The sequence below is a fragment of the Salmo salar genome, chromosome 12, assembly GCF_965601325.2.
Source record: "Salmo salar chromosome 12, fSalSal1, whole genome shotgun sequence".
Lineage (NCBI taxonomy): Eukaryota > Metazoa > Chordata > Actinopteri > Salmoniformes > Salmonidae > Salmo > Salmo salar.
The window spans coordinates 32,809,770-32,836,683 of NC_138302.1; the positions used below are offsets into that span (position 1 = coordinate 32,809,770).

The 26,914-nt window shown below is 43.1% G+C and overlaps 4 protein-coding genes across 4 annotated transcripts; 1 reads left to right on the forward strand and 3 right to left on the reverse strand.

Moving 5' to 3' along the window:
* Positions 1-3,394: 3,394 nt before the first annotated feature.
* Positions 3,395-14,771, reverse strand: LOC106564931 (rho GDP-dissociation inhibitor 1). Its single transcript, XM_014131463.3, has 6 exons — positions 14,642-14,771; positions 7,983-8,174; positions 7,241-7,324; positions 6,214-6,290; positions 5,254-5,317; positions 3,395-3,880 (listed from the first exon to the last, which is right to left on the reverse strand). Exons 2-6 carry the CDS (start codon positions 8,170-8,172, stop codon positions 3,681-3,683), a joined length of 615 nt encoding a protein of 204 aa, XP_013986938.1. The 5' UTR covers positions 8,173-8,174; positions 14,642-14,771; the 3' UTR covers positions 3,395-3,680.
* A 955-nt stretch (positions 14,772-15,726) lies between these two features.
* Positions 15,727-18,609, reverse strand: LOC106564930 (THO complex subunit 4-A). The gene is made up of 6 exons (XM_014131462.3): positions 18,233-18,609; positions 16,916-17,074; positions 16,653-16,800; positions 16,469-16,538; positions 16,165-16,357; positions 15,727-16,030 (listed from the first exon to the last, which is right to left on the reverse strand). The coding sequence occupies exons 1-6, from the start codon at positions 18,464-18,466 to the stop codon at positions 16,016-16,018; spliced, it is 819 nt and encodes a 272-aa protein (XP_013986937.1). The 5' UTR covers positions 18,467-18,609; the 3' UTR covers positions 15,727-16,015.
* Positions 18,610-18,978: 369 nt separating this feature from the next.
* On the forward strand, positions 18,979-23,437 carry LOC106564932 (anaphase-promoting complex subunit 11). Its single transcript, XM_014131464.2, has 3 exons — positions 18,979-19,089; positions 19,341-19,460; positions 23,094-23,437. The coding sequence occupies exons 1-3, from the start codon at positions 19,041-19,043 to the stop codon at positions 23,237-23,239; spliced, it is 315 nt and encodes a 104-aa protein (XP_013986939.1). The 5' UTR covers positions 18,979-19,040; the 3' UTR covers positions 23,240-23,437.
* A 1,955-nt stretch (positions 23,438-25,392) lies between these two features.
* On the reverse strand, positions 25,393-26,914 carry dysi1 (Dysferlin-interacting protein 1). The gene is given in 3 exon segments (NM_001146538.1): positions 25,393-25,598; positions 26,051-26,201; positions 26,483-26,914. Coding segments are annotated over 3 exon segments (513 nt in total). The 5' UTR covers positions 26,715-26,914; the 3' UTR covers positions 25,393-25,468.

Sequence of the window (26,914 nt, forward strand, 5' to 3'; positions counted from 1 at the left end):
CTAACCCCCCCCCCCCCAAGAAACAAACCTGGTACCAGGCCTGTAAAGAGGTGACTTAAGAGCCCAATCCTGGAGGGGCAAGTTATACCACAGTGGGGGAAAGTTGTAGAGATAGAGGTTGTTAGAGTCCAGGATTCTCTTTCCTTTAGTTGGAGCCTCCCAGATGCCTCATTGATCCCCAAATAGGCTAGTGACTTGGAAGACTTGGTGTTGCCATGACAAGCAGCAGTCTGCTGCATTTTAATATTTTTTATATCACCAGACAAAGGTGTTTGACTGTATATGGTGGGCATATTGGATCCCAAACATAGCTGAAGTACATAGAAATTGTCTTGAGTACAGGTCATAAGTACAGCACAAAAAAATAAATCTAATTTAATACATGTGCATATAAAGGTAATAAAACTACCATTTTATGGTAATGTGGCAGCCAGAACTGAATGACAGCAATTTTGACTTGGAAAGTTGTCGATTGAACAGCTACCAAAAAGTGAAGTTTATTCATCATAAATATTCATGATTGACATGTCACCCTATTGTATCTGTGTGCTTACAGGTCTATTTCCTACATGCTTTAAGATATCTTAATGCTCTTGATTTGTCTATGAAGAGCAGACAATTGATTGCTTGTATACCACATTTGAGCAATATCAGAGCTTGCAATTTTGGGTTACATGAGCATAGGAGGCCCACTCCCCCTCCAGTCAGCATAATTCTGCACTGTTTGAGTTAAGGGTGTGTGTCACCATATCTTTCAATTTAACCAATTTTGCCATAAGATTCTTGTATACAACCATCCATATATGGGAGACCTTAGAGACATGGAAAAACATGGTTGTGCTTTGTTATACCTCAGGTAGGGTTCTCTCAAAAACTTAAGCCTGTTTTTGAAGATTGGCCACTAGCCTAAAAAGATCATGTGACTAGTAAAAATCTTTTGAGAAGTTGTCAAATGTGATTGCTGAATAGATCAAGACTGGAAATAATGGTTTCACTTATTTTACCCACAAATCAGCTTAGCTACTTTGAAAACCAGAGACACTCTGTACACAACAGGCCAAGTTGAGCAACATCTTTATTGTCCAAGAAGAGCAATCACAAATGATCAAATATTTATACAACCCCACCAGCATCTTCATTGAAACTGTACAATGTGTGAAGGAATGTATGGGAACGCATAAGATCATACACAATATCTGAAACACTTTTACATCCATATGCTTAGGGTACAGTACATGTCAATTCCACTTTCTGATCCAAAATCCCTCCCTCTTAACATACTCAAACAGTATCACGTATTTTCTGCTAGCACATCCTACTCTGTGCAAACTCTACAATTTTTCCATCAACGTCTCTTTTCATCAATATGTCATTGGGCAAAGGCTGGGGCCTGACTGTGGAGGTGTATATCTTAACCCTACCAGCTCCTGTTCCTAATGAGAGCTGAAACACCGTCAATGTCTCCAGCAGCAGACGGTGAGTCATTCTCTACTCCTGTGCTTTCTCTGGTACTTGTCATCACCTTTGACCTCCGACAGCAGGCTCTAAGGGTCGTAACAAAATGTGAGGGGGGGGGGAAATCGGACTTGATGGACATTAAGGCAAAAAAAAAAAAAAATCATGGTCTTTCTTTTTCACGCGACCAAAGTGGACGATAAGGCCTCATGGCTAAGGAACACAAGTGTGTTATCAATAATGATGACGTGGCCTGCTGGGGTGGGCAAGGAAAAAAAACACATCGGTAAATTCTAGGTGGTGTATTCTATTCTCATTCTAACTACCATGTTTACTAGCGGAGGTTGAGTTTAGACAAAACAGGCCGGGAGCAGCATGGGTGTAAACTCTACAGGGAGAATCACAACTAGCAAAGAGATTAAGATGGTGAACAGTTGATAGTACAATATGCCCTTGAGTGAGTCTACCTGATGGCAAGCACCACATGAAATACACAACATACAGCCCAAGTCATGCACCATCTGTTAGTGCACCACCATGATAACTGCGCAAGAGCAGTAAACTGATTATTGGTGAGTTAAAGTGATTATTTTGATATTTCGGTATAAGGCAGCACTGGGGCTTACGCCCTTTTTTTATCCAATGTTATAATATCTTTCACTTCCTTGGCCCTAGCCTCTGCCGAGTCCCCAACAACTGGAAGTTCCTGTTTTCAGGGGAAATGGATGTTAACAAAGGCGACATGCCACCTTAACACCTCCTCCACATACAACGGTAAGGGTAAGAGTTGAATACCCCTTATGTAGGGGATCTAGTGTCAGGTGTTTAAAAAAATAAAAATAAAAAATTGTTACACCTGCTACATTAGGTTAACTTGGCCCCAATCCCCATGCAAGAGGAAAGGGTTAATACATTTAAGGGGGGTGGGAGGAGCTGAAGTAAAGCAGCTCATTATTAATTTACTAGGTTTAAAAGACATGCTCCAGAACTTTTTCCCCTATATTTACCCCCACTTGGGCAAGCCCCTTAGTAATTCAAGTTTCAGCCAATGAGCTTCAGCCCCTCACCAGTGACAGCTAGCAAGACACACACAGTAGAGCGAGAGAGAGAGAGCAATGACGTGGTGCACATATCTGCACATTTGTGACACATGCAACTTTTGGCTCGTGGGTGCTACTTTCAGAACTACTGGCAAAAAAGAATACAAAAGTTCAGGAGAATATCTTTAACAAGGCAGGTCTTGGTAAAATATTTTTAAAAAGGGGGCAGAAAAAGATGGCGGGGAAGGAATGACCATAAAAGCTGATTATCAACAGTGACATGAACACAGTATACTAGTATTCATACAATTATATATATAAAAAAAAAGGCAAAATGAAAAGTTGATTGCACACTTGCTTATCCACATGTACTTCTTACTGACAGGAAGACCATTTAGGGAGCAAAGGGTGGTTTAATCTCTTCAAGCAGGACAAACCATGAGGGGTGGGGTTGGAGGATAGATCTTGCACAGTACAGCTATGAGACTTAAAGGTCCAATGGAGCTGTTTTTATATATCTATTCATTTCTGGGTAACAATTAAGTACCTTACTGTGATTTTATTTGAAAACAATGGTCAAAAATAAACTAAAATAGCTTCTTAGCAAAGAGCAATTTCTCAAGCAAGAATTTGGCTAGGACTGTCTGGGAGTGGCCTCAGTGGGGAAGAGAAAACTAGCTGTTATTGGCAGAGGTTTGGAACTATTCTTTATTGGTCTATTAACTAATTTAACGACTGGTGAAGTCACCAGGGGGCCAAAACTCCATCCCACCAAGGCAGTCTTTTCAAACAGCTCCAACACTGAAAGGGCATAATCATATTTTAACAATATTATTCCAAACTCAGTGTGGATATATGTATATACAAAACACAGCAAAATCTCATTTCTGACTGCACTGGGCCTTTAAGGTTGCATGGATGGCAGGTTGCGGACAGTGAATCAATGATGGTGGACTTTGTGCAACCAATGAAAGCAGAGGGGGGATGGACGGACAGAGGGGGCCGTTGCTTTTGCTGCTGCTACTAATGCAGATGGATAAATGGGGAGAAACGTGGGAGAGACGAGAGAGGGATGGAAGGGTCGGAATGAAGATTGAAGACATGAGGATGGAATGAAGTAGAAGAAAATAAACTCATGGAGAAATGGGGACATGGTTGTGGGGTTTGGTTTTGAAGGCCTCTTTCTTAGTCTTTCCAGTCTTTCTTGATGTTGAGGTTCCACTCCCAGGACAGGTGGTCGTGCTTATCGTCGTCGGTGAACTTGGACTTGATGTTGTAGGTGCCGCGGGCCAGCATGCCTTTAGGAGCCTCCTCCAGCGGGGTCAGGAAGTCGTACTCGTTCGGCCTCGGCCCATAGCTCCCCACCATGTAGTCTGACTTGTCAACTACAGAGACAGACAGAAAAGAAGGGCTGTTTGAATCACCAGGGAGGACAAAAAATACAGAGTGGTGTTCATTAGGCACTAAACAGAAAAGTGAATGAAACAAGGAGTAACTAGTAACTACTATACTAGCTCTCTGGGAATAAAGTTATCAATAAACAGGACTAATGAAAAACATGACTAATGACTGTTTTGCTCCAATTTATTGATTTATTTTTTGTACTTTTACCCCTTTTTCTCCCCAATTCCGTGATATCCAATTGGTAGTTACAGTCTTGCCCCATCACTGCAACTCTCCTACGGACTCGGGAGAGGTGAAGGTCGAGAGCCATGCATCCCCCGAAACACGACCCTGCCAAGCCGCACTGCTTCTTGACACAGCTCGTTTAACCCGGAAGCCAGCCGCACCAATGTGTCGGAGGAAACACTGTCCAGCTGGGGACTGAAGTCAGCTTGCAGGTGCCCGGCCCACCACAAGGAGTCGCTAGAGCGCAATGGGATAAGGGAATCCCAGTCGGCCAAACCCTTCCCTAACAACACTGGGCCAATTTCGCGCCGCCTCATGGGTCTCCCGGTCACGGCCAGCTGTGACATAACCCGGGTCTGTAGTGATGCCTCAAGCACTGCATAGCAGTGCCGTAGACCGTTGTGCCACTCAGGAGGCCTGCTCTAATTTATTTTCATCTATCGATTTCTCAATAAGCCTCACAAACACGACTCACTAATAAAGCAATTGACACAACAGGCTGTTTTGTGCCTCAACTTACATCCAGTTTCAAACAAACACATTTCACACCCTGACCCTCTGCCTTTCTCTTCTGCTCAGGAAAAATGTGAGATGAAAGCCTCAAAACAATTTCTCAATAATATCCCTATTGACAGTGTTGAGTGTTTTTCAGCCTTGACTTGTGCATCCGGTTTCAAACAATATCTCAATTTCAGTCCCTGGCCCTTCTGCCTGTTTCTCTTGGCAGATTAAAAAGGGAAGGCAGTGTGTGGGCCGGGGCTGTATGTCAACGTCATTAAACAATGGAAGTCTCCACAGGTCTTAAGTGTTTACAGCTCTTCATTGAACTAATTCATTTAAACTGATTCCCTTATTGTCTAAAGAAACGGCATCGATGTGGCATCATGCCACTTATCTCTTCCATTCTGTTAGGACCAACATTTGAAAACCATGACAATGTATCACCTAGTACATTCCCATAACAGAGAAATCTGCAGAAACTGATTGTGGGAATCTTCAATGTTGATGTAAACATTTGCTTGAGTCTAGGGCATAATTTCCCACATTTACTATGGGAGGAAGGCCTGTGCGGTTGAGATGGAGGTCAGGAGGGAACAAACAGGAGGGATAGGAAGCAGCAAGTACTCACTTCTCACTCCTTTCCTGTGGGTCTGCTGGACATACTTGAGTCCCGAAACAATCTCCTTGTTCACCTGCAGAGACCGAGACATCGTTAGTGGCATGGAAAATCAATCTAGCTTATCGCAAGCTCATCTGACAGAAATAGGCCATTTAAAGACCTATTGAACCATGAAATCTGAAAAATACAATACGTACAGGTAAGCCAAGTTCATTAACAGCACAATCTGAGTGATTTCTAGTGGGGCAGAAAAGTATAGCCACCTTTTTAATGGGGAAAGTGAAAGGAGGAAACCTGACCAGTTGAACAACAATGCATTCAACTGAAATGTGTCTTCTGCATTTAACTGATGGGGTCTTCATACAAACAGCTTTCATTCGCGTAAATTGAAGTTCAATTTAATTGTTTTGTGCAGTATCTTTCATATTGTACAGGTAACTGCCAAAATAATGGAAACACTTGAGTAAATGAGGGATACAAAGTATATTGAAAGCAGGTGCTTCCACACAGGTGTGGCTCCTGGGTTCAATAAGAAATTAACATCCCATCATGCTTCGAGTCTTGCATAAAAATGCTGGGCGGGCGATTATTTTGGCTACCATGGCTATGCCCCTATAGGATGACAATGCCCCCCATCCACAGAACACGAGTGGTCACTGAATAGTTTGATGAGCATGAAAACGATGTAAACTATATGCCATGGCAGTCTCAGTCACCAGATCTCAAACCAATTGAACACTTATGGGAGATTCTGGCGCGGCGCCTGAGACAGCGTTTTCCATCACCATCAACAAAACATCAAATTATGGAATTTCTCGTGGAAGATTGGTGTCGCATCCCTCCAAAAGAGTTCCATACACTTGTAGAATCTATGCCAAGGTGCATTGAAGCTGTTCTGCCTCGTGGCAGCCTAACACCCTATTAAGACGCTTTATGTTGGTGCTTCCTTTATTTTGGCTGTGGTCTCACTTTGAAGCTGATCTTTATTCTGTACTCCACTCCCTCCTTCAGGATAAAGGACTGCTTCTTAAAGGCCTCCAGATCTCCTGTTTGAAAGACAACGAGGGGAAAAAAAGTAAGGTTTCTCCAACACACACACACACACACACACACACACACACACACACACACACACACACACACACACACACACACACACACACACACACACACACACACACACACACACACACACACACACACACACACACACACAAACTAGGGCATGCAGCAGGGGACTGCCATCCACAAGGCCCCAGTGTGGTGTGTGAAAGCAGGATGTCTTTAACAGTCATGTAGAGTCCTAGGCAGCTCTGACACCTCAGCGGGGGTCATTATCTCAGCCCAGCGGTGGCACTGCCTCATTAGCACACTTAATCAGGGGTTTAATACGGCCTTCTAGCTGTGCTGCAGCACTCTCCCTCAACATCTAGCAGTGTAACAACCTGGACTGGGGAAACAGAAGCATTACAGTATTCTCCTCTTTATTCCCCCCACAATGAATGCGTCGAACCAGTTTTTACCCCAGAAATTGCAATACGTGCTGTACATGGAAAGACCATGAGGTAAGGCTTTGAAATGTTCAAAAGACACCCAATTTATTCCTATTCATTCACCGTTTAGTGCATGTTACTTCTGACACGGGTGGCTGTGTTATACTATTCCTCAGGAACCCTTTTTCTGTGTTAGTTTATGACCGACCAGTCATCACTACAAGCACATACGTATGATGCACGCATTTTTTACTGGCACTGGCCTGCGTCATTCAGGATGACTCAGGTCATTCTGTTCAGCAGCACAAGGTCTCTTGCTCACCTCAAGAGAGTCCGGTGACAGTAGCAGGTCTTTTCTTAGAACACGGGCTAACAGATCAGTTTGTCAATGCCAGTTAGTTACACACTCGGAACCATTTCCCCCATGTTTTGAGACGCTCGTACGATAAGATGTCTATTTCTGGGGATTACAGTAAACAAAGTACTACAGTATTATAGCTCACCTTGCAGGTCCAGGGTCAGTGGGTTCGGGGCAGTCTCACACATCAGTGTCAACCGTGTCACCTGGACGTTGGGAACGCTGGGATCTGTAACAAGACCAGACAAGGAACATCCATATGGATCATGTAACTGACCCACAGCAACCTTGACACAGTTACACCCTACTTACTTAACCATAGGTTTGCTGATATGTAATGTTTGTAAATGGTTGGTTTCAGACCTTTAAACTTTATAGGTCATTCGGTGTGAAAATACATCAAACTTATTTTATAATCTGACATTTAGCACAAAGACATCACTTAAATGTATTTTTATATAATTCTGCATTTGTGTCTGAATGACAACTGAACTGAATACATCCAAGTAGGGATATATGTGAACTTCTGGCCCTTACCTAGGCCTCGATTTAAACATTACAACTTTTAATCGATTGTACAGACCAAGACTTCTTAGAGGAAACATTTAGGAACGAGGACTGCATGTATACTATCAGTAATAACCAGCTGTCCAACGGTCTGCCCCAGATGAGAGCTGAAATCAGGACAGCTATCCATTTGTTGGCAAGGCTCCAACATTAAAGAAACATTAGTTTATTCGGAGATAAACAGTCCCTGGGCATTAGCTATAGCCTTTTCCCAGAGCTAAGCAGTGTCTTCTTTACCCGTAAAGATACTAAGCAGGCGCCAGGCAGACACGCATACAAACACACACACACACGTATTGAGAGAGAAATGACACACTCACCAGCGACAGCAGCAGCGCCGGCTCCTAGCAGAACCTCCTTGTACTTCCGGAGGCTCTCGTCATCCTGGTCCAGCTCCTGGATCTCCTGCAGGGTCTTCTGGGCCGGGGGCTTGTAGTTGACCGTCTCGCCCACATCGTTTTCCGCAGCGATGGCTGCTAGCTGCTCCGGAGTCAAATCGTCCTCAGCCATGTCTGTGGCGAGAGAGAAGTGACAGAGAGAGAGAGAGAGCGGGGAAGAGGAAGAAGAGAGGGAGAGAGAGGAGGAATGTTACGACCAAGATTATTGGCAAATAAATAGTTCCACTAATCGCTACTCCTCCCATGTGGCTTCTTCTCAGAGGATGTAGTATATTCTACTCAAATAAAAAGGATGACAGCATCTCATCAATTACTATGAAATGCTGCTATGAGATCACACAAGGCAACAAACAAGGAACTAAAATGCAGAAAGGTTCCCTGATCAGAAGAACCAAAAAAGGTGCAGAACTAGAAAAAATAATAAATAAATAAATAGTTGATCATTGAGTGAGAGGTCCTCTTTTACTACTGATAACTTAATCCTGGGTCAAATGTGAAAAATCTGGGCACACAAACAGCATCAGCACTGGTAGTAGACCATCACCTTCGAATGAGGTCATGTGTGAAAAATCACATGACATGGGCCCCTAGCACATACACGATTGAGGTCAGAGGAGCAGGGGCTGTGTTCCTTAGCATTAAAGGAACCACCAAAGGGGTTGTTCTAAATACAGACCAATCAAACACAGTCAGTCTCTCACAACCATTGGTCTCCAGGGGTCTCTTAGCCGGACTTTTCAAACCAAGCTCACACCAGTCTACTTACACTGACTGTCATGTGTTGAAGAATGAAAGGAAGACGTCACTGTATCAAGTAAGTTCAACTACGCTGACAGATGTGGTCAAAACGATGTTGACATACAGAATTCACATGCTCCTAAAATAGACCACATGTAGGCTACATTCTTCAGATCAACGCAATCTATGAACATGGTCCTTAGATGTTGTTGTTGCCTGTTTGCCCCAGATCTGTAATGGCCAACTCCTAAGGTCGTTGTAATGACAAAACTTATGTTTGGATCTGGGCCAACTTCCAGGCTTAATTTGTGGGGCTTTCCTCAAGTAAAATGTGAATGAAACTGTTCTTGAAATTGCTTCTAAAAAACGACTCAAAATTCAACCTGCCCATTTCTGCCCTTTGAACTCATGCCGACTTCATTTGATGCCATCTTACCAATAACTAAAACCCTTTGACAGCAAGCCTAATGGCATTCACAACAAACAAGATGGCCAATAAAATCCACCCCATCCAGGGGTTATAATTGGAATGAGAGGCCTCTCCTCAATATACTCGAGTCACGACTACTGGAGGGACTCGCAAAAGCAGGAAGAGCTGTGTTTACGCCATGAAGCGTCCAGCATTCCCAATAAGGCGTTCTCTCCCACAATAGCCTGATCATGAATCCTCTGTCTGTGTCTGCCACTACTACTGCAGAGCCAGCGCTCGGAATGGCGCTTCAGTTCCATCAACGTCCATGTGTTTTTAGACTAATAAAGTTATTTTCCACTTGATGTTGGTGATCTATCATTTTTTGCTGGGGCTTGGGGGAGGGAAAGTATTTCAATGTTGGCGTTTACTCTTAAGAGTAAATGCCATCTGTATCCTTGCTAATCAAAGAGTGTAAGACTTAAAAATCTGACTAGCAGCCTGGTGTGGGACTTTGAGGAAAATGGAGCAGGGAGAAAGAAGGATACAGTTCGTTTTGGAGTTTTGTATGGTGTACAGTGCATAGTATTAGGAAACGAATCCCTCACTAAAGCCAATCTACAGGGGACAAAGATGTATGGACAAAAAGTACACCATAAAACAAAAGAAACATGGGAAATAAATAAGTACTGCTGCGTCAGGGTTTCCAGCTTTTGGGAGATACATTTTTTTGTTGAAAAGCCAATGAATACACTGGCCAATTGTCTGGAAGGAGGAAATAAAACACCATTGCGAAATAATTATGGGTCTATAGGTTAATTTACATAATTTAGCTGAATTACATTTCCGTGTGTGTATATTCGTTATGCATCTTATTTATCACACTCGCACAGCATACAGCTACAGAGCCTTTAAGTGGAAAATCTCAGACAACGTGAGAGCTGCTGATACAGCATCTCAAACACCAAATGCATAAGCAATAGAAGGCAGGCTTCATCAGGGCATCACACACCACTTTGCAATAAGCTGGAGGCAGGATGCATTTTGAAAACATAATTCCTTGTTGGAGTGCTGAACGTTTTACTAAATATCTTACTATGTTTCAAAGTAGCCTAGCCAAAATCAGACTATATCCGTAAAGGCAATTATTGTATATCAACTTTCATACATCTCTTTCATTGTCCAGTAGCCAAAAGCACAATCATTGTTATATTAGCAACCCATGCTAGTTGTTGCATATTAGATCTCCCCTCTTTCACATTTCTAACGGATATTTTCATCTGTCACATGTAACTGCTTGCTTTTGACAACGGTATTTACCCGCTAATTGCACTATGGAACGAACATTCACGCGTAGCCTACTGACTGCCTTGTGCGCATTGCTGCGCTGATAAATCTGAACAAACAATAGTTGATCAACCTTTTAAGGATATATGTTCTTATCGGTTGCAACAGACTAATGGCTTTTTAACGTTTGTTTTATGTAGCCTAGGCCTACTGGTTGTATGAATTTGGGATCTATCGTCCCACAACTGTCCCAGAGTCTGTTTGGAATAGGCTGTTTCTTTCTCAACAAGCTGAACAATAGAATAGGTACACTTTTACACTATGGGGGATAGTAAATTAACATAGGCTAGTGATTTTGCTGTTCGTTACTCGTCTTATTGGCTGAGAAAAAGTACATGTGGGCATCGGAATTAGGTAACATCGTTGCATTCTCGACTTGCATTTTCTGTTAAAATGAATTACCATAACCTAAACGAGATGTGTGTCTTACTGAGCACCGTGGGTGGACGCCCTAATTAGGTTGCGCACCCGATGCATATGGGTCCAGTAAATCAAAATGCTGCCGGTCAAACGTCCGGCACCACATTTTCCTAACGGAAACGGTGTGCTGAATTTAGAGTTGTTTCTAATGTGTTTGTGTGAGCTGACCTCAAGAGTTTCAAGGAAGCCCACCCTCCGTGTGACAGCGTCGTAGTTCCACCATTGACCTAATGCCAGTGCTTTACCACCGCCCATATACAAGAGCCAAACAATAAGCTGTTAGAAGAGGCTAATGGGCCGGTACGACGGCGAGGCAAACCGCCCGAGTCTGCAAGTATGATTCAGGCCTAATATGAAAGGCGTGTCATCTTATCTTGAAGACATCTTGGAACCTTGACAGCAAACACTCCAACTAATTGGACTAATGCATTCTACTTTATTAATAAAAAAATCTAAAAAAACTTCCATGCATCAATAATAACAATCTATTTGATGTTAGATTACTGTCAGAGTTTGTAACATAAAAACTGTAGCCTATTTCACAAAAGGCTAGTTTGCCTTGGAAACAGCTGTTCACAAAACATCTCTCATTGTGCTGGGGGCAATAAAAGGCCCCTAAAATGTGCAGTGTTGTCACAACACGGATGTCTCAAGTTTTGAGGGAGCGTGCAATCGGCATGCTGACTGCAGGAATGTCCAACAGAGATGTTGCCAGATAAGAGAAATAGACATTCAATTATCATAAGCCGCCTCGAACGTCGTTTGGCAATAAGTCCAACCGGCCTCACAAACGCAGACCACGTGTAACCACGCCAGCCCAGGACCTCCACATCCGGCTTCTTCGCCTGCTGGATGGTCCAAGACGAGCCACCCGGACAGCTAATGAAACTGTGGGTTTGCACAAGCAAAGAATTTCTGCATTAACTGTCAGAAACCGTCCCAGGGAAGCTCATCTGCGTGCTCGTCGTCCTCACCAGGGTCTTGACCGGACTGCAGTACGGTGTCGTGACCGGCTGCAGTGGGAAAACACTCACCTTCTCTAGCGTGCCAGTGGCCATCAAAGTGTGCTCTTCAAGGATGAATCCCGGTTTCAACTGTACCGGGCAGATGGCGTTGTGTGGGCGAGCAGTTTGCTGATGTTAATGTTGTGAACAGAGTGCCCCATGGTGGGCAGGCATAAGGCACGGACAACGAACACAATTGCATTTTATCGATGGCAATTTGAATGCACAGAGATACCGTGATGAGATCCTGAGGCCCATTGTCGTGCCATTCATCTGCTGCCATCACCTCATGTTTCAGCATGATAATACATAGCCCCATGTCGGAAGGATCTGTACACAATTCCTGGAAGCTGAAATATGTCCCAGTTCTTCCATGGCCTGCATATTTACCAGACATGTCACCCATTGAGCATGTTTGGGATGCTCTGGATCAACATTTACGACAGCGTGTTCCAGCTCCTGCCAATATCCAGAAACTTCACACAGCCATTGAAGAGGAGTGGGACAACATTCCACAGGCAACAATCAACAGTCAAGTCTTTCAACTCTACGCGAAGGAGATGTGTCGAACTGCACGAAGCAAATGGTGGTCACACCAGATACCAGACACTTACCGCCAATAAAAAGAAAAGATTAAGATGGGCAAAAGAACACAGACACTGGACAGAGGAACTCTGCCTAGAAGGCCAGCATCCCGGAGTCGCCTCTTCACTGTTGACGTTGAGACTGGTGTTTTGCAGGTACTATTTATTGAAGCTGCCAGTTGAGGACTTGTGAGGCGTCTGTTTCTCAAACTAGACTCTAATGTACTTGTTCTCTTGCTCAGTTGTGCACCGGGGCCTCCCACTCCTCTTTCTATTCTGGTTATAGACAGTTTGCGCTGTTCTGTGAAGGGAGTAGTACACAGCATCTTCTTGGCAATAGCCTTCATTTTTCAGAACAAGAATAGACTGACGAGTTTCAGAAGAAAGTTCTTTGTTTCTGGCAATTTTGAGCCTGTAATCGAACCCACAAATGCTGATGCTCCAGATACTCAACTAGTCTAAAGGCCAGTTTTATTGCTTCTTTAATCAGGACAACAGTTTTCAGCTGTGCTAACATAATTGAAAAAGGGTTTTCTAATGATCAATTAGCCTTTTAAAATGATAACCTTGGATTAGCTAGCACAACGTGCCATTGGAACATAGGAGTGATGGTTGCTGATAATGGGACTCTGTATGCCTATGTAGATATTCCATTAAAAATCAGCCGTTTCCAGCATTAACAATGTCTATATTGTATTTCTGATCAATTTGATGCTATTTTAATGGACAAAAAAAATATTCTTTCAAAAACAAGGACATTTCTAAGTGACCCCAAACTGTTGAACAGTAGTGTACGAGAGATTGTTTGTCAATGATTGATTATTCATTGACAAATAATGAGAATTTAAAGCAATTTCCAAGTAAATGCTAACTTTATGGATGCTCTATTTAATGAGCCGTGATGTTCCATCGTTCAGGGCTCAATCAATGTTATCCTGGCTTGTAGTCTGAAGGGTCCACTACACCCCGCCAAGTCTGAGAGGAAGATGTCAAATCTTTCTAGCAGACAGGATGTGGTACTTAAAATTCAGGTTGACAGAAGAAACACAAATCTAACTACGCTAATGAATTTCCTTTCTCACATTCACCAACTAGAATTTGCATCAGTAAACATCAATGGATTATAATTGAAATAATGACTAATAATTTATTCAAACTTGTGAACAAAATGGATTGTACTCTGCACAGGTGCAGAACAGTCTCCCTCCCTTGTGCAATCACTGACAATACTCTACACAGCCACCAGCTGTAAAATTATAATTTGTGTTGCAATGAAACTGGGTATGCAGTGTGCAATACAGATCAATATAGTACGTAAATACAATTGTTATCTTATCAACATCGCGTTATGCACCCGAGTTACTTCCTGGAAGAGAAACAGCTAACAAAGAAATCTCATTTCAATTCTTTTGTCTGTGGGTGGCTAGATAGCTTGAGCTTTAGCTTGCTGCAAAGAAAGACTGCCCGGTTACTGTAGTTACTGACAGAAACAGGTGCCGACTGGGAGAATCGCAACGAATAGCTAAAGAATTAGCTAAACATAATGTGTTAAACTAAGAACAAAGGTTGCCTAATCGTCGAATTTAGCACTGTTTCAGGCGACAAAGTAACCAAACGTCAAAGACAGCCAAATAGCTAGCTAATGTGTTAACTGGCTAACTAGTCTGACCGGCTAGACACTGCCGCAAGTCATCAAGCTGCACGAGGATTGCTAGCTAGCTAATTAGCAACATGGGTGTTGGACTCCCTAGCTACCTGCCACCCAATTAAACTAAACTATGCTACAAATGTTCAGTTCTTTTACATAATATTTTGCTCTGCTGCAGTGGAACTTAACAGTAGACCAACGTTTATTTCATGTTTCGCTGGCTACAAATGGGCACTGCTGCAGCCAGGGTGTGAAGTATGTAGATATGTCGGCAGGCTAACGTTATCGTGGTTGGCATGCTAGCACAACTCAGCAAATTGCTAGCAAAGTTAGGAGGAAATGACGCCAGATACAAAGTAAGTCTAAAACATAATGAACCGTCATATGCTTGATTGTTAACTATTGTATAGGTTGTGAAAGCATGTCTTTACCGTTTTCCTGCTGTTTTTCCCCCAGGCGCTTGTAGAATAAGTGCTTCTGTCGCTCTTCTCTGTGCAAGTATGGCGAACAAGGAACGGCGCCGCCCCATACAACTCGTTTCCGGGAACTCTGCCGCGGCGCGCACGCTCTATGCAGGTGGCGTGCAATTGTTGGTGCCGCGCGCCCTGAATAGATTTTAGGTGGGGCTAGTTTGAAGTCTTAAACAAGTAGCGCTAGTGTATTTAGCACTTCATTTGAACAGTTAAAATTATATATATTTTTAGGTCAACTTATAAGTCCCCATCCTTCATTGCTAACGGAAGACTAATCAACTGGTCCGTGTAGTTCTTTGACCATATCAAATACTAATCGAACAGGTCAGTGATGTTAGTTTGAAAATTACTGTAATTCCTTACATTGTAACCACAAGTAGTATGAAAAGGTATTAACATTACACATTGTCAAACACAATCTCACAAGTGTTGAGCATGTATAAATTGCTTTAGCTTTTTACAAGCATTTGATATAGTAGCAGTACAGTGAACTACCATTGGAAATTCAACCATTTCCACACATTTTACATGATACCCCTAGAGGTCTTAAAGTCAATTAATGCTTGAGGTGAAAATGTGGTCCGAGGCACCATGTGGATGGTGTGACATAATTGGAGCCTCCAGAGGCACACGAGGCCAAATTGAGCTCCGCCCCACATCACTGTCTCCTCAAATTTTGTAACAATGGGTAGGGCTCCATATAACTAATTGACATGATTGGTTGACAGTTGCGGGAGGTCCTGTATAAACCAACTCACTTCACAAGAGCTCTGTGCCACAAAGCGCAAGTAGTATGAATGCCCCAACTTCTGCAGAGGCTGTATCACCATAAATGACACACTGCCAATGCAGACGTCATATTGACCATAGTGCCTCAGGCTTTTAGGAGCAGTTTCCTTGACACACAAAGCCTAGTCCAGGACTAACATAAGCTTTTTGGAGAATCTAGACCAAAATTGTTTTAGCCAATGACTAAACTTAATGTGTGGGAAACCAGCCCATAGTGTTATACAGACCTTCAACAATAGGCAGATGCACTGGAACAGTTTGTTTTGTAGGTTTATTACAACTATGCACAAGGAGAAGGGGAGGCAAAGGGCAAAAAAAATAAAAAAAACCTCCCCCTCAAAAACCTACTATTGTCCCAAAACGGTACAAAAAGTGTTCATAATATTAAAAAGGGAGTAAAGCAAGATCCAGCCACACATTAAAATGATGCCAAAGAACAGTAAGTGTAAAAGATCTGGTCCATTTCAGGTCCAAGTCCACAATAACAAGCTTCAGATCCGACAGGATGAAGATGAGGGATTCAAATGAGTGCTTCTGGGAATTCTAACTGGTCTCCATCTGCAAAAAAAAGCAAGTGAAAATTAGGACCATATTCCAGCTACAAAGATCAAGCCACTTACATTGAAGAACTTATATTTCTATACTTTCATGCCTTCATCAATGTAAATAAGAATTTGTTCTTAACTGACTACCTTAGCATTGTAAGCATCCAACTGGGCATCCAGCTCTTCAGCAGACAACTGCTGCGGTTTGCCTCCACCACGTCCACCTCTACCCCTGCCCCTGGAGCCTCCGCCGGCCCGCCTGTCTCCACCTCCCCGCCTGTCTGAGAAATTTGGGCGTCCAATTCTGTCTCTGTTGAATCCACCACTGCCTCCGTTTGAACTGCAAACATATTCAAAGACAATCAATGAGCTACAACTGGGATTAACTAGATTTAAAGAATATATATATATCATACATGACAAAATAAAGAAAGCTTTTAGAATCACATACCTCTGTGATGGTCGTCTCTGGTTATCATCTCGGATTTGTGAGGTGACATGCTGAATGCTCATGGCGCGGCCTGTGAGCAAAAGGAAAACAAGATTCGGCATCTTTGTTCAGAAGAGTTCATCAATTACAACATTATTTCATGATGAACAAGTTTCAAAATAATAGCAATCAAATTAAAGCTCACCATCGAGTGGTACATTGTTGTACTGTTTCATGGCTTTGAGTGCATCAGCCCTCCTCTCAAAGTGGACGTCAGCAGTTCCCTGGCTGCGGCCAGACCGGTCATAGTGCACAGCCGCTTTCTTCAATGTACCGAATTCCGCAAACAACTCCTGGAAAAAACATTACAAACGCATTAAGAAACCTGACAGGTACATTTCATGTTTAACGTCAAAACGGTTTGGCGAAAACGCCGACATCTTTGTAGCGATTGACTGTAGAAATTACCTGGATATCAGCGTCAGAGACACCGAAGTCAAGGTTTGAGACAAGGAGCTTGCCGCCAGTCTCCACACCGCCACCACCTGCTCCCCCACCACCACCAGCATTACTGCCGAAGCCACCTTCGAACATGTCGTGTTGCCATTTGTCCGGCAGCTCTCTGGGCTGTAAAGGTACAATGAGAAAAATGCAGCTGCTGACTTCTGGTTCCCCTGCTCCTGCTGATCAGACTGAGCACATGAGTCAGTTGCTTAGGCAGGCAGGGGAATCTTGCTTCATTACTACCATTAGACACATTGGTCTATGGTGGATTCATGGTCAGTGTAACAGCACACATATTATTGAATAAAAACAATTATATTAATATAGGAAAGAACCAAAACTAAACTAGTAGGACTGATGGCAGGACTTCCAACTCAAAATGGCTCCTGCTCTACAGGTGGTTTGAAGATTGTGTAGGTAATTAGAACGGCAGTGTAGGCAACAACAAAAAAACTGACTTGAGCTCGATGTCAAGGTCAGCATCCAGATTCTGCTTCAACTCCAAGTGTAGAAAAAGTCCATCCAAAGAAAAATCCTTAATTCAAAACGTGTGAAAGTCAGTTTGAAATGCTCCCTTAACCGACCATGGAAAGTTCAATAAAGTTCGTTGTGCTTTGCAGTCTGGGTCAAAAATATGAGAGAAAAAAAAGACTCCGTTGACTGAACATCCATTTTGAGTGTCGCCATTTTAGCTTTGTTGCATAAAACAGTCAAATTCTTGATAATTAGACAGATCTGGAACTTAATTTAGGACCAACAACGCGCCAGTCGACAAATGAGTAAGAATTTGTGGACTACTAAAAAACCCACGAGGTACACGTTTTACAGATCAAAAGTGAATATCTGGGGCAGCTCGCATTCACACTACCCAAACAAGTGTTAACTAGCTAGTTCATGAATGGGGATCAGCTCCGTTTTGAAGTGGCCCACGAGGGTGAACATGTTAGCTAGCTAGTTAACGTTGACTCCCAGAAACGTTGGACATGACCAGTAACATTCAATAGTGCTGGCTAGTAACTGTTTGACCTGAAGCGGGGAAATGCAATGTAGACCATGGGCCCACAAACACGTCATTAAAAGGAATAAACGTTTCCGAACAGTGGTTTCTTCTTTGAGTTGTTCCCTATAGCGCACTTCCCGTTGATAATTCCACATCCATCAGCAACTTTGAACTACCTGGTACCTGTCGCAGCACATTTAATAAGATCAGCTAAATTATTTAACATTCGTCGTCGTCGCCTCTGACATTCCTCCTTTTTCTGTGATCCTCCGTGTTCCTACCCTGCTGTATGGCGTGGGTCTGCTGTCGCTTCTATCGCCACTGAAGTTCTGTCGACTCCTCATGGGCCCGGATCCGCCGGTCCGGCCTCCAGAGCCAGCGCCACCGGGTCGGCCTCCACTCCCACCTCGACCCGATGATCCTCGGCTGCGGCCTCCTCGATTTCCGCGGCCACCTCCACCTTTCTTACTTTGTTGAATAATGTCATCCAAAGACATATCCATCTTATCAGCCATGGTGGCACGTGTCGTATTAGAGATCAACAAATAAATGGACAATTTACTTTAAGAATTACGCTTTTGGTAGCTAAATCTAGCCGCTTTCCTCCGTGCTGATCAATGGCGAATAGCTCAAATTTGAGTGACGTGAGTGGGCTTAAAAATAATTGTAGTAAGTGACGTAAGTGTATTCTTACTACCATTTCCGTTCGATGTTGCGCTTCTTTCACCACCAACGTCCTCTCTGCTGCTCTCTAGTGACTCAATCCAGCATTGCAATCACAAAGGTACCTTTGCAAATAAACCAAAGGAAAATACGAGACAGGCTCCCGAGTGGCGCAGCGGTCTAAGGAACTGCATCTCAGTGCTTGGAGGCGTCACTACATACCCTGGTTCGATTCCAGGCAGTATCACAACCAGCCGTTAGGCCGTCATTGTAAATAAGAATTTGTTCATAACTGACTTGACTAGTTAAATAAAACAAATAAACATCTCTCAGGATGGCAGTATTGTACCTCGTTTGAAATACCTCGTTTTATCCTCCACAGGCATGGGTGGCGATCTTTTCCACGATTCGAGGATGTGACGTTAAATGTGTCGGAACTCAGGAAATGTTTTGTGTCTTCATTTTAAAATCCAAGGTAGGATTTTAGAATTGAAATACATTTGCCATGTTACTTACTAGCTAGTTATTACAAATGTCAACAGCGTAGTAACATCATGTGGTCACCAGCTTTCTAGACGAGCAAACATTAAATTAACTACTGTGTATAGCTAGCTAGCCAGCCACTAAGCTAACGTTAGTAGTTAGCTAGGCTAGCCACTTTTTTAGGGGGGGGCAAGCCACCTTGAACCAAAACATTTGAACATTCATACAACGTGTGCCCATCAGGTACACGGGAGATGAAGGTTAAAATCAAGCAGTGGAACGGCGTGGCATCCTGGCTGTGGATGGCCAATGATGAGAACTGTGGGATCTGCAGAATGTCTTTTAATGGCTGCTGCCCAGACTGTGAGTTTCTAGAAAAAGCTGCATGCTAACTAACTACTGAGTTACCTCGACATGGCTCATCAACATTTGACTAACTCTTTGAAATGAATGTATGCACAAACTCAATATGCTTCTTAGTGCATGCACATTGCATTCGGGAAGTTTCCAGACCCCTTGACCTTTTCCATATTTTGTTAAGTTACAGCCTTATTCTAAAATGGATAAAAACATGTAGAAAAAATCCTCAGCAACCTACACACAATACCCCATAATGACAAAGTGAAAACAGGTATAAAAAAACGAATGCCTTATTTACATAAGTATTCAGTCCCGTTGCTATGAGACTCGAAATTGAGCTCAGGTGTCCACCTGTGGTAAATTCAATTGATTGGACATGATTTGGAAAGGCACACGCCTGTCTATATAAGGTCCCACAGTTGACAGTGCATGTCAGAGCAAAAAACAAGCCATGAGGTCGAAGGAATTGTCCGTAAAGCTCTGAGACAGGATTGTGGCGAGGCACAGATCTGGGGAAGGGTACCAAAAAATGTCTGCAGCATTGAACGTCCCCAAGAACACAGTGGCCTCCATCATTCTTGAACGGAAGGAGTTTGGAACCACCAAGACTTTTCCTAGAGCTGGCCGCCCGGCCAAACTGAGCAATCGGGGGAGAAGGGCCTTGGTCAGGGACGTGACCAAGAACCCGATAGTCACTCTGACAGAGCTCTAGAGCTCTTCTGTAGAGACAGAAGAACCTTCCAGAAGGACAACCATTTCTGCAGCATTCCACCAATCAGGCCTTTATGGTAGTGGCCAGACAGGAGCCACTCCTCAGTAAAAGGCACATGACAGCATGCATGGAGTTTGCCAAAAGGCACCTAAAGTACTCTCAGACCGTGAGAAACCAGATTCTCTGGTCTGATGAAACAGAGATTGAACTCTTTAGCCTGAATGCCAAGCGTCACGTCTGGAGGAAACCTGGTACCAACCATACGATGAAGCATGGTGGCAGCATCATGCGGTGGGGATGTTTTTCAGCGGCAGGGACAGGGAGACTAGTCAGGATCGAGGCAAATATGAACGTAGCAAAGTACAGAGAGATCCTTAATGAAAACCTGCTCCAGAGCGCTCAGGACCTCAGACTGGGGCAAAGGTTCACCTTCCAACAGGACAACACAGGAGTGGGACAAGTCTCTGAATGTCCTTTAGTGGCCCAGCCAGAACCTGGACTTGAACCCGATCGAACATCTCTGGAGAGTAGAGGTCGACCGATTAATCGGAATGGCCAGAATGGCTGATTAATTAGGGTCGATTTCAAGTTTTCATAACAATCGGTGATCGGCATTTTTGGACACCGATCATGGCCGATTACATTGCACTCCACGAGGAGACTGTGTGGCAGGCTGACTACCTGTTATGCGAGTGCAGCAAGGAGCCAAGGTCAGGTGCTAGCTAGCATTAAACTTATCTTATAAAAAACAATCAATCTTAACATAATCACTAGTTAACTACACATGGTTGATGATATTACTAGTTTATCTAGCTTGTCCTGCGTTGCATATAATCGATGCGGTGCCTGTTAATTTATCATTGAATCATAGCCTACTTCGCCAAACTGGTGATTTAACAAGCGCATTCGCGAAAAAAGTGCCTTTCTTAAAATCAATACACAAGTATATATTTTTAAACCTGCATATTTAGTTAATATTGCCTGCTAACATGAATTTATTTTAACTAGGGAAATTGTGTCACTTCTCTTGCGTTTTGTGCAACAGAGTCAGGGTATATGCAGCAGTTTGGGCTGCCTGTCTCGTGAACTGTGAAGACTATTTCTTCCTAACAAAGACAGCCAACTTCGCCAAACGGGGGATGATTTAACAAAAGCACATTTGCGAAAAAAGCACAATCGTTGCACGAATGTACCTAACCATAAACATCAATGCCTTTCTTAAAATCAATACAGAGAAGTATATTTTTTTAAACCTGCATATTTAGTTAAGAAATTCATGTTAGTAGGCAATATTAACTAGGGAAATTGTGTCACTTCTCTTGCGTTCATTGTACCAGAGTCAGGGTATATGCAACAGTTTGAGCCACCTGGCTCGTTGCGAACTAATTTGCCAGAATTGTACGTAATTATGACATAACATTGAAGGTTGTGCAATGTAACAGGAATATTTAGACTTATGGATGCCACCCGTTAGATAAAATACGGAACGGTTCCGTATTTCACTGAAAGAATAAACGTTTTGTTTTTGAAATTATAGTTTCCGGATTTGACCATAATAATGACCTAAGGCTCATATTTCTGTGTGTTATTATGTTATAATTAAGTCTATGATTTGATATAGCAGTCTGACTGAGCGATGGTAGGCAGCAGCAGGCTCGTAAGCATTCATTCAAACAGCACTTTCGTGCGTTTGCCAGCAGCTCTTCGCCAAGCTTCAAGCATTGCGCCGTTTATGACTTCAAGCCTATCATCTCCTGAGATTAGGCTGGTGTAACCGATGTGAAATGGCTAGCTAGTTAGCGGGGTGCGCGCTAATAGCGTTTCAAACGTCACTCGCTCTGAGACTTGGAGTAGTTGTTCCCCTTGCTCTTCAAGAGCCGTGGCTTTTGTGGAGCGATGCTTCGAGGATGGCTGTTTTCGATGTGTTCCTGGTTCGAGCCCTGGTAGGGGCGAGGAGAGGGACGGAAGCTATACTGTTACACTGGCAATACTATAGTGCCTTTAAGAACATCCAATAGTCAAAGGTATATGAAATACAAATGGTATAGAAATAGTCCTATAATTCCTATAATCACCTCAACCTAAAACTTCTTACCTGGGAATATTGAAGATTCATGATAAAAGGAACCACCAGCTTTCATATGTTCTTAGCAAGGAACTTAAACGTTAGCTTTTTTACATGGCACATATTGCACTTTTACTTTCTATTCCAACACTTTGTTCTTGCATTATTTAAACCGAATTGAACATGTTTCATTATTTATTTGAGGCTAAATTGATTTGATTGGTGTATTATATTAAGTTAAAATAAAAGTGTTCATTCAGTATTGTTGTAATTGTCATTATTACAAATAAATAAAATTGGCAGATTAATCGGTATCGGCTTTTTTTTGGTCTTCCAATAATCGGCATCGGCATTAAAAAATCATAATCGGTCGACCTCTACTGGAGAGACCTGAAAATAGCTGTGCAGCAACGCTCCCCATCCAACCTGACAGAGCTTGAGAGGATCTGCAGAGAAGAATGGGAGAATACAGGTGTGCCAAGCTTGTAGCATCAAACCCAAGAAGACTCGGGGCTGTAATCGCCGCCAAAGGTGCTTCAAAGGGTCTGAATACTTATGTCAATGTGATATTTCCGTTTTAATTTTTTTTATAAATTAGCAAAAATGTATAACCTGTTTTTGCTTTGTCATTATGGGGTATTGTGTGTAGATTTTAGAGTAAGGCTGTAATGTAACAAAATGTGGATAAAGTCAAGTCGAATACTTCCCAAATGCACTGTATGTCTATCGATGCCTTCATATCTTAACGGTTATGCATAAATTGTCCTTTGATATCATGACGTGTTCAACATTGTGACAGCATGGACACTTATCCTCTATTGAGGGGAGACCTTTCAGCAACAAAATGTGTATTTTCCAGGTAAGGTTCCTGGAGATGACTGCCCATTGGTCTGGGGCCAGTGCTCCCACTGCTTCCACATGCACTGCATCCTCAAATGGCTCAACTCCCAGCAGGTCCAGCAGCAGTGCCCCATGTGTCGGCAGGAGTGGAAGTTCAAAGAATGAGCTCATCCGGAGAACGTCACTTGAATGCCTTTCAAAGACTGAGACTGATGCATCACAATCAGAGGATTGTAGTGTTTCAGAATGCATATGCTTCTGTTTTTTGTTGTACATTTCCAGCTACTTTGTTTTTCTCTGAGGCTGTCAAAGTTTCTATTCTGTGGAGGGGTGTGTGTGAATAAATATGTGATTAGGATTTAATCTTGAGCTGCTACCGATTTACATTTTATATAGTGGTTTTCTCACTCAGTATTTACATTGAATGAGTTTAACTCTCCTCTTTAACAAGCTGTCCAATGATTCATCAATGCAAATTCATTGAATTGGTATCGATAGCCCCTGAGATTTACACCGAGTGTACAAAACATTAGGAACATCTGCTCTTTCCATGACAGACTGACCAGGTGAATCCAGGTGAAAACTATGATCCCTTACTGATGTCACTTGTTAAATCCTCTTCAATCAATGTAGATGAAGGGGAGGAGACCAGTTAAAGGATTTTTAAGCCTTGAGACATGGATTGTGTATGCATGCCATTCAGAGGGTGACTGGGCAAGACAAAAGATTTAAGTGCTTTTGAATGGAGTTGTGGGTGCCAGGCGCACCGGTTTGAGTGTGTCAAGAACTGCAGCGCTGCTGAGTTTTTCACGCTCAACAGTTTCCCGTGTGTAACAAGAATGGTCCACCACCTAAAGGACATCCAGCCAACTTGACACAACTGTTGGAGTCAATGTAGGCCAGCATCCCTGTGGTAACGCTTCCGACACCTTGTAGAGTCCATGTCTGACGAATTTAGGCATTTGAGGGTGCAACTCAATATTACTAAGGTGTTCCTAATGTTTTGTACACATGTCCTATTGTTTTGACAGTCAGGACCACGCAGAACAAACCAAAAGTGGTGCCCCACCCGAATAACATAGAAACTTCTCTCAAACCACTCAACAGGATCAGTTACATACAGCCCACTAATACGTTAGGGGTATGATAGTTTGATGCTAGACGTGGTGTATGGGAAACTTCCACTCTTAATACTGATGGGCATTTTCTTGTGGCTAAAGCACAACCCTGACTTGGCTTTAGATTTCCTCAGCCGCCCTTTCCCAAACTCTACTTGTCTCTCTTAATCCATCAGAAACCAGCACCTCAGCCAATACTGTACAGTACTCATTGTGCAGAGGCATGGATAATCACCTCCTGCAGAGAGCTGGTCCAATTAACAAGCATTAAGTTGATCCCCGGCCGGAGCCATCCTACTTGGAAAGCCTACCGGGAACTGTACCTTGCTTCAATGTTCGAAATGCTTCTCAGTCCACCAAGGTTAATTGGAACCAAGATTGGTTACTGTAGTTTGAAATTAAAGTCAAAAGAATAACTTTTCTTTCCCTTCAAACAGTTTTGTCAAGTTGATGAAGACCAAATAGATCACCACTAAGTTGTTTTTGTAGGAAACAATTTTAATGAAAAAATGTAGAAAAAGGCAATTACTTACAAAGCGGTATAACCACAATTGATTGCACACAGTTTCAGTTATAAATAATTGTAAACACACAATTAGCCATTCCAGTGGTGTTTGCAAAAGTATAGAGGTAAAGCATTAGAATAACAACATTTGTGGTACATTTTAGTATGCAGGGTACATATTCATGTTGTACATATGCAGGGTCTTTGTTTCCAATTGAAAAGTTGTATGATGTAAATGACAAATCTTGAACTATAAACGCTGTCAGTAGGTAGAGTTGATCTATCACATTGGTTTACTGTGGTATTCAGTGGCCCTACGAGTCAAGAGGACAACGACAGATCCACGTTTCACAACTTTCAAAAAAGCTTTCACACATCAACTATAAAGTAATTAGAAAAGCTCATTTACCATACTGTTATCTAATTCATTTTGGTGCTGTGTTCACCCTGTATAAAAAAAGTACAAAAGCTCAAACTAACTTCTGCACCTGCAAACAGCATTACAAAGCGATGCCTGCTGAGATTGCCTGGGAGGAGCCCCTTTCCAGCAACAGTTCAGTTCACTCTCAAAGGCAACCATCTACTACTGTTGGCTGGCCGCCTTCCTCCCACCAGACCAGATGTCTCCAGGACCTCTACAAGGGAGGGAGGGCACAGAATGACGATGTTCTACCGATCTGCCCATTTCATTCCATTGTGGAGGGTCAACCGGGAGGCCTGGGCGAGGAAGGAGACTGAAGTTTCAGTGGCATTTTAAGGTTAGATGTGAGTTCAGTCGTCCTCCACCCCAAGCAGCCCCTGCAGCTCACGAACCCCGGTGCACTCTGGGTCGATGAGATCGGCAGGTGTCTCCCCACACTCGTTCTCCGCCTGAGGGTCGGCACCAATAGAAAGCAGGTACCTAGTGGGAGAAGCGGGGGAAAAAAGCATTCAGTCAGTAAAGAAAGTATCCAAATGGTATGTGCCGCACAGATAGTTAAGCGTGAGATTCTTCAGAGGGTTAGAGGAATGTGGCGGATCCTCCGTATAGCTTACTGATATCCGCATATGAGTGCTACTCAAAATTCAGCCAAAGCGTGTTTTGGTTTGTCTTCCTTGCAAGCACTTGACACTGTAAACCGGCAGTGTGAGCTGCGTCCTAGCGACGTAAAAAATCTGAATCTTCCCCTATCCTGAAGTGCATTGAATTCCTGAACTGCAGGGATATGGTATGGCCAGCAGCATAAATACGAGTTAGTCAGAGCATTCAAGGCTTCAAGTTGATGTTAATAGTACATCGGCTGAATGTGTGTGGATAAAAAACTAAAGCTAGTGACTGTAGATGCTGTGGGTATGCTAGGTGCGTTGACTCACTTGGCAATGTCAGGGAATCCGTCACTGCAGGCCATGTGGAGAGGTGTCCAGCCTTCCTCGTCTCTCTGTTGGATGTCTGCTCCGTGCTTCACCAGCAGCTTCACACACTCCAGGTTCCCAGAGAGGACAGCCTCATGGATTGCTGCCATACCTGCAGAGCAGTCAATGGGAATGGATGGCAAATAGCATCAGTACAGGTTCATTTTAGGGACATTGAAGGGAACACTCAATGATCAGTTTATACTGAGGCATTATTCCATTACTGCACGTGCTACAGAGACAAGTCATTGCATCAATACTAGAGGGATTATAAATGATCAAGTCTTTGGAACTGTTAAGCCCAGTTGAAATCTAACCAGAGTCTGAAGATACTTCAAGCTCTTGAATGGATTAAAATGGTTTCCATTTTGTTCTGATTTCATGGTGACTCACCAGAGTGGTAGATGGTTTCCAGGCTGACCCTCCTCTTTCTGATGAAGAGTCCGATCCTGTCCAGCTCGCCCTGCCGGACGTAGTCCTGGAACACGATGTCGTTGGGGAAGTGGACGCTGCGGACTGGTTTGATCTGTGGAGAAGAGTGGGCGCAAGAAGAGCTGCTGGACTCCTTGGGGCCATAAGCCTTGATGCCCATGGACTGGCAGACTGGGTCCTGGTAGTACTTCATCCTTATGAAAGTGTTGCTCAAAGAAAAAAAAAAATCTGTTGAAAATCTTCAAGCCTCTTTCAATGGTAAAATTATAAAGCAAAAGGCAGTGAAATGATTGAATTAAGATAGGTCCTTCAAAAAAAGCCTTTCCTCTTTTGTCAATGGCTCTCGTGGTGCAGTGTCCTGTATGTTTCAGTCAGCAGGGCAAGTCCTGTTCT

Coding starts and splice junctions, on each gene's coding strand:
- LOC106564931 (XM_014131463.3), bottom strand. CDS start 8,172: ATGGCTGAGGACGATTTGACTCCGGAGCAGCTAGCAGCCATCGCTGCG. Junction 7,325..7,982: donor CGGCGCTGCTGCTGTCGCTG/GTGAGTGTGTCA, acceptor GTCTTGTTACAG/ATCCCAGCGTTCCCAACGTC. Junction 6,291..7,240: donor ACTGACCCTGGACCTGCAAG/GTGAGCTATAAT, acceptor TCTTTCAAACAG/GAGATCTGGAGGCCTTTAAG.
- LOC106564930 (XM_014131462.3), bottom strand. CDS start 18,466: ATGGCTGATAAGATGGATATGTCTTTGGATGACATTATTCAACAAAGT. Junction 16,801..16,915: donor TCTCTGACGCTGATATCCAG/GTAATTTCTACA, acceptor TGTTTTTTCCAG/GAGTTGTTTGCGGAATTCGG. Junction 16,358..16,468: donor CAGAGACGACCATCACAGAG/GTATGTGATTCT, acceptor ATATGTTTGCAG/TTCAAACGGAGGCAGTGGTG.
- LOC106564932 (XM_014131464.2), top strand. CDS start 19,041: ATGTGTCGGAACTCAGGAAATGTTTTGTGTCTTCATTTTAAAATCCAA. Junction 19,090..19,340: donor TCTTCATTTTAAAATCCAAG/GTAGGATTTTAG, acceptor TGTGCCCATCAG/GTACACGGGAGATGAAGGTT. Junction 19,461..23,093: donor TAATGGCTGCTGCCCAGACT/GTGAGTTTCTAG, acceptor TGTATTTTCCAG/GTAAGGTTCCTGGAGATGAC.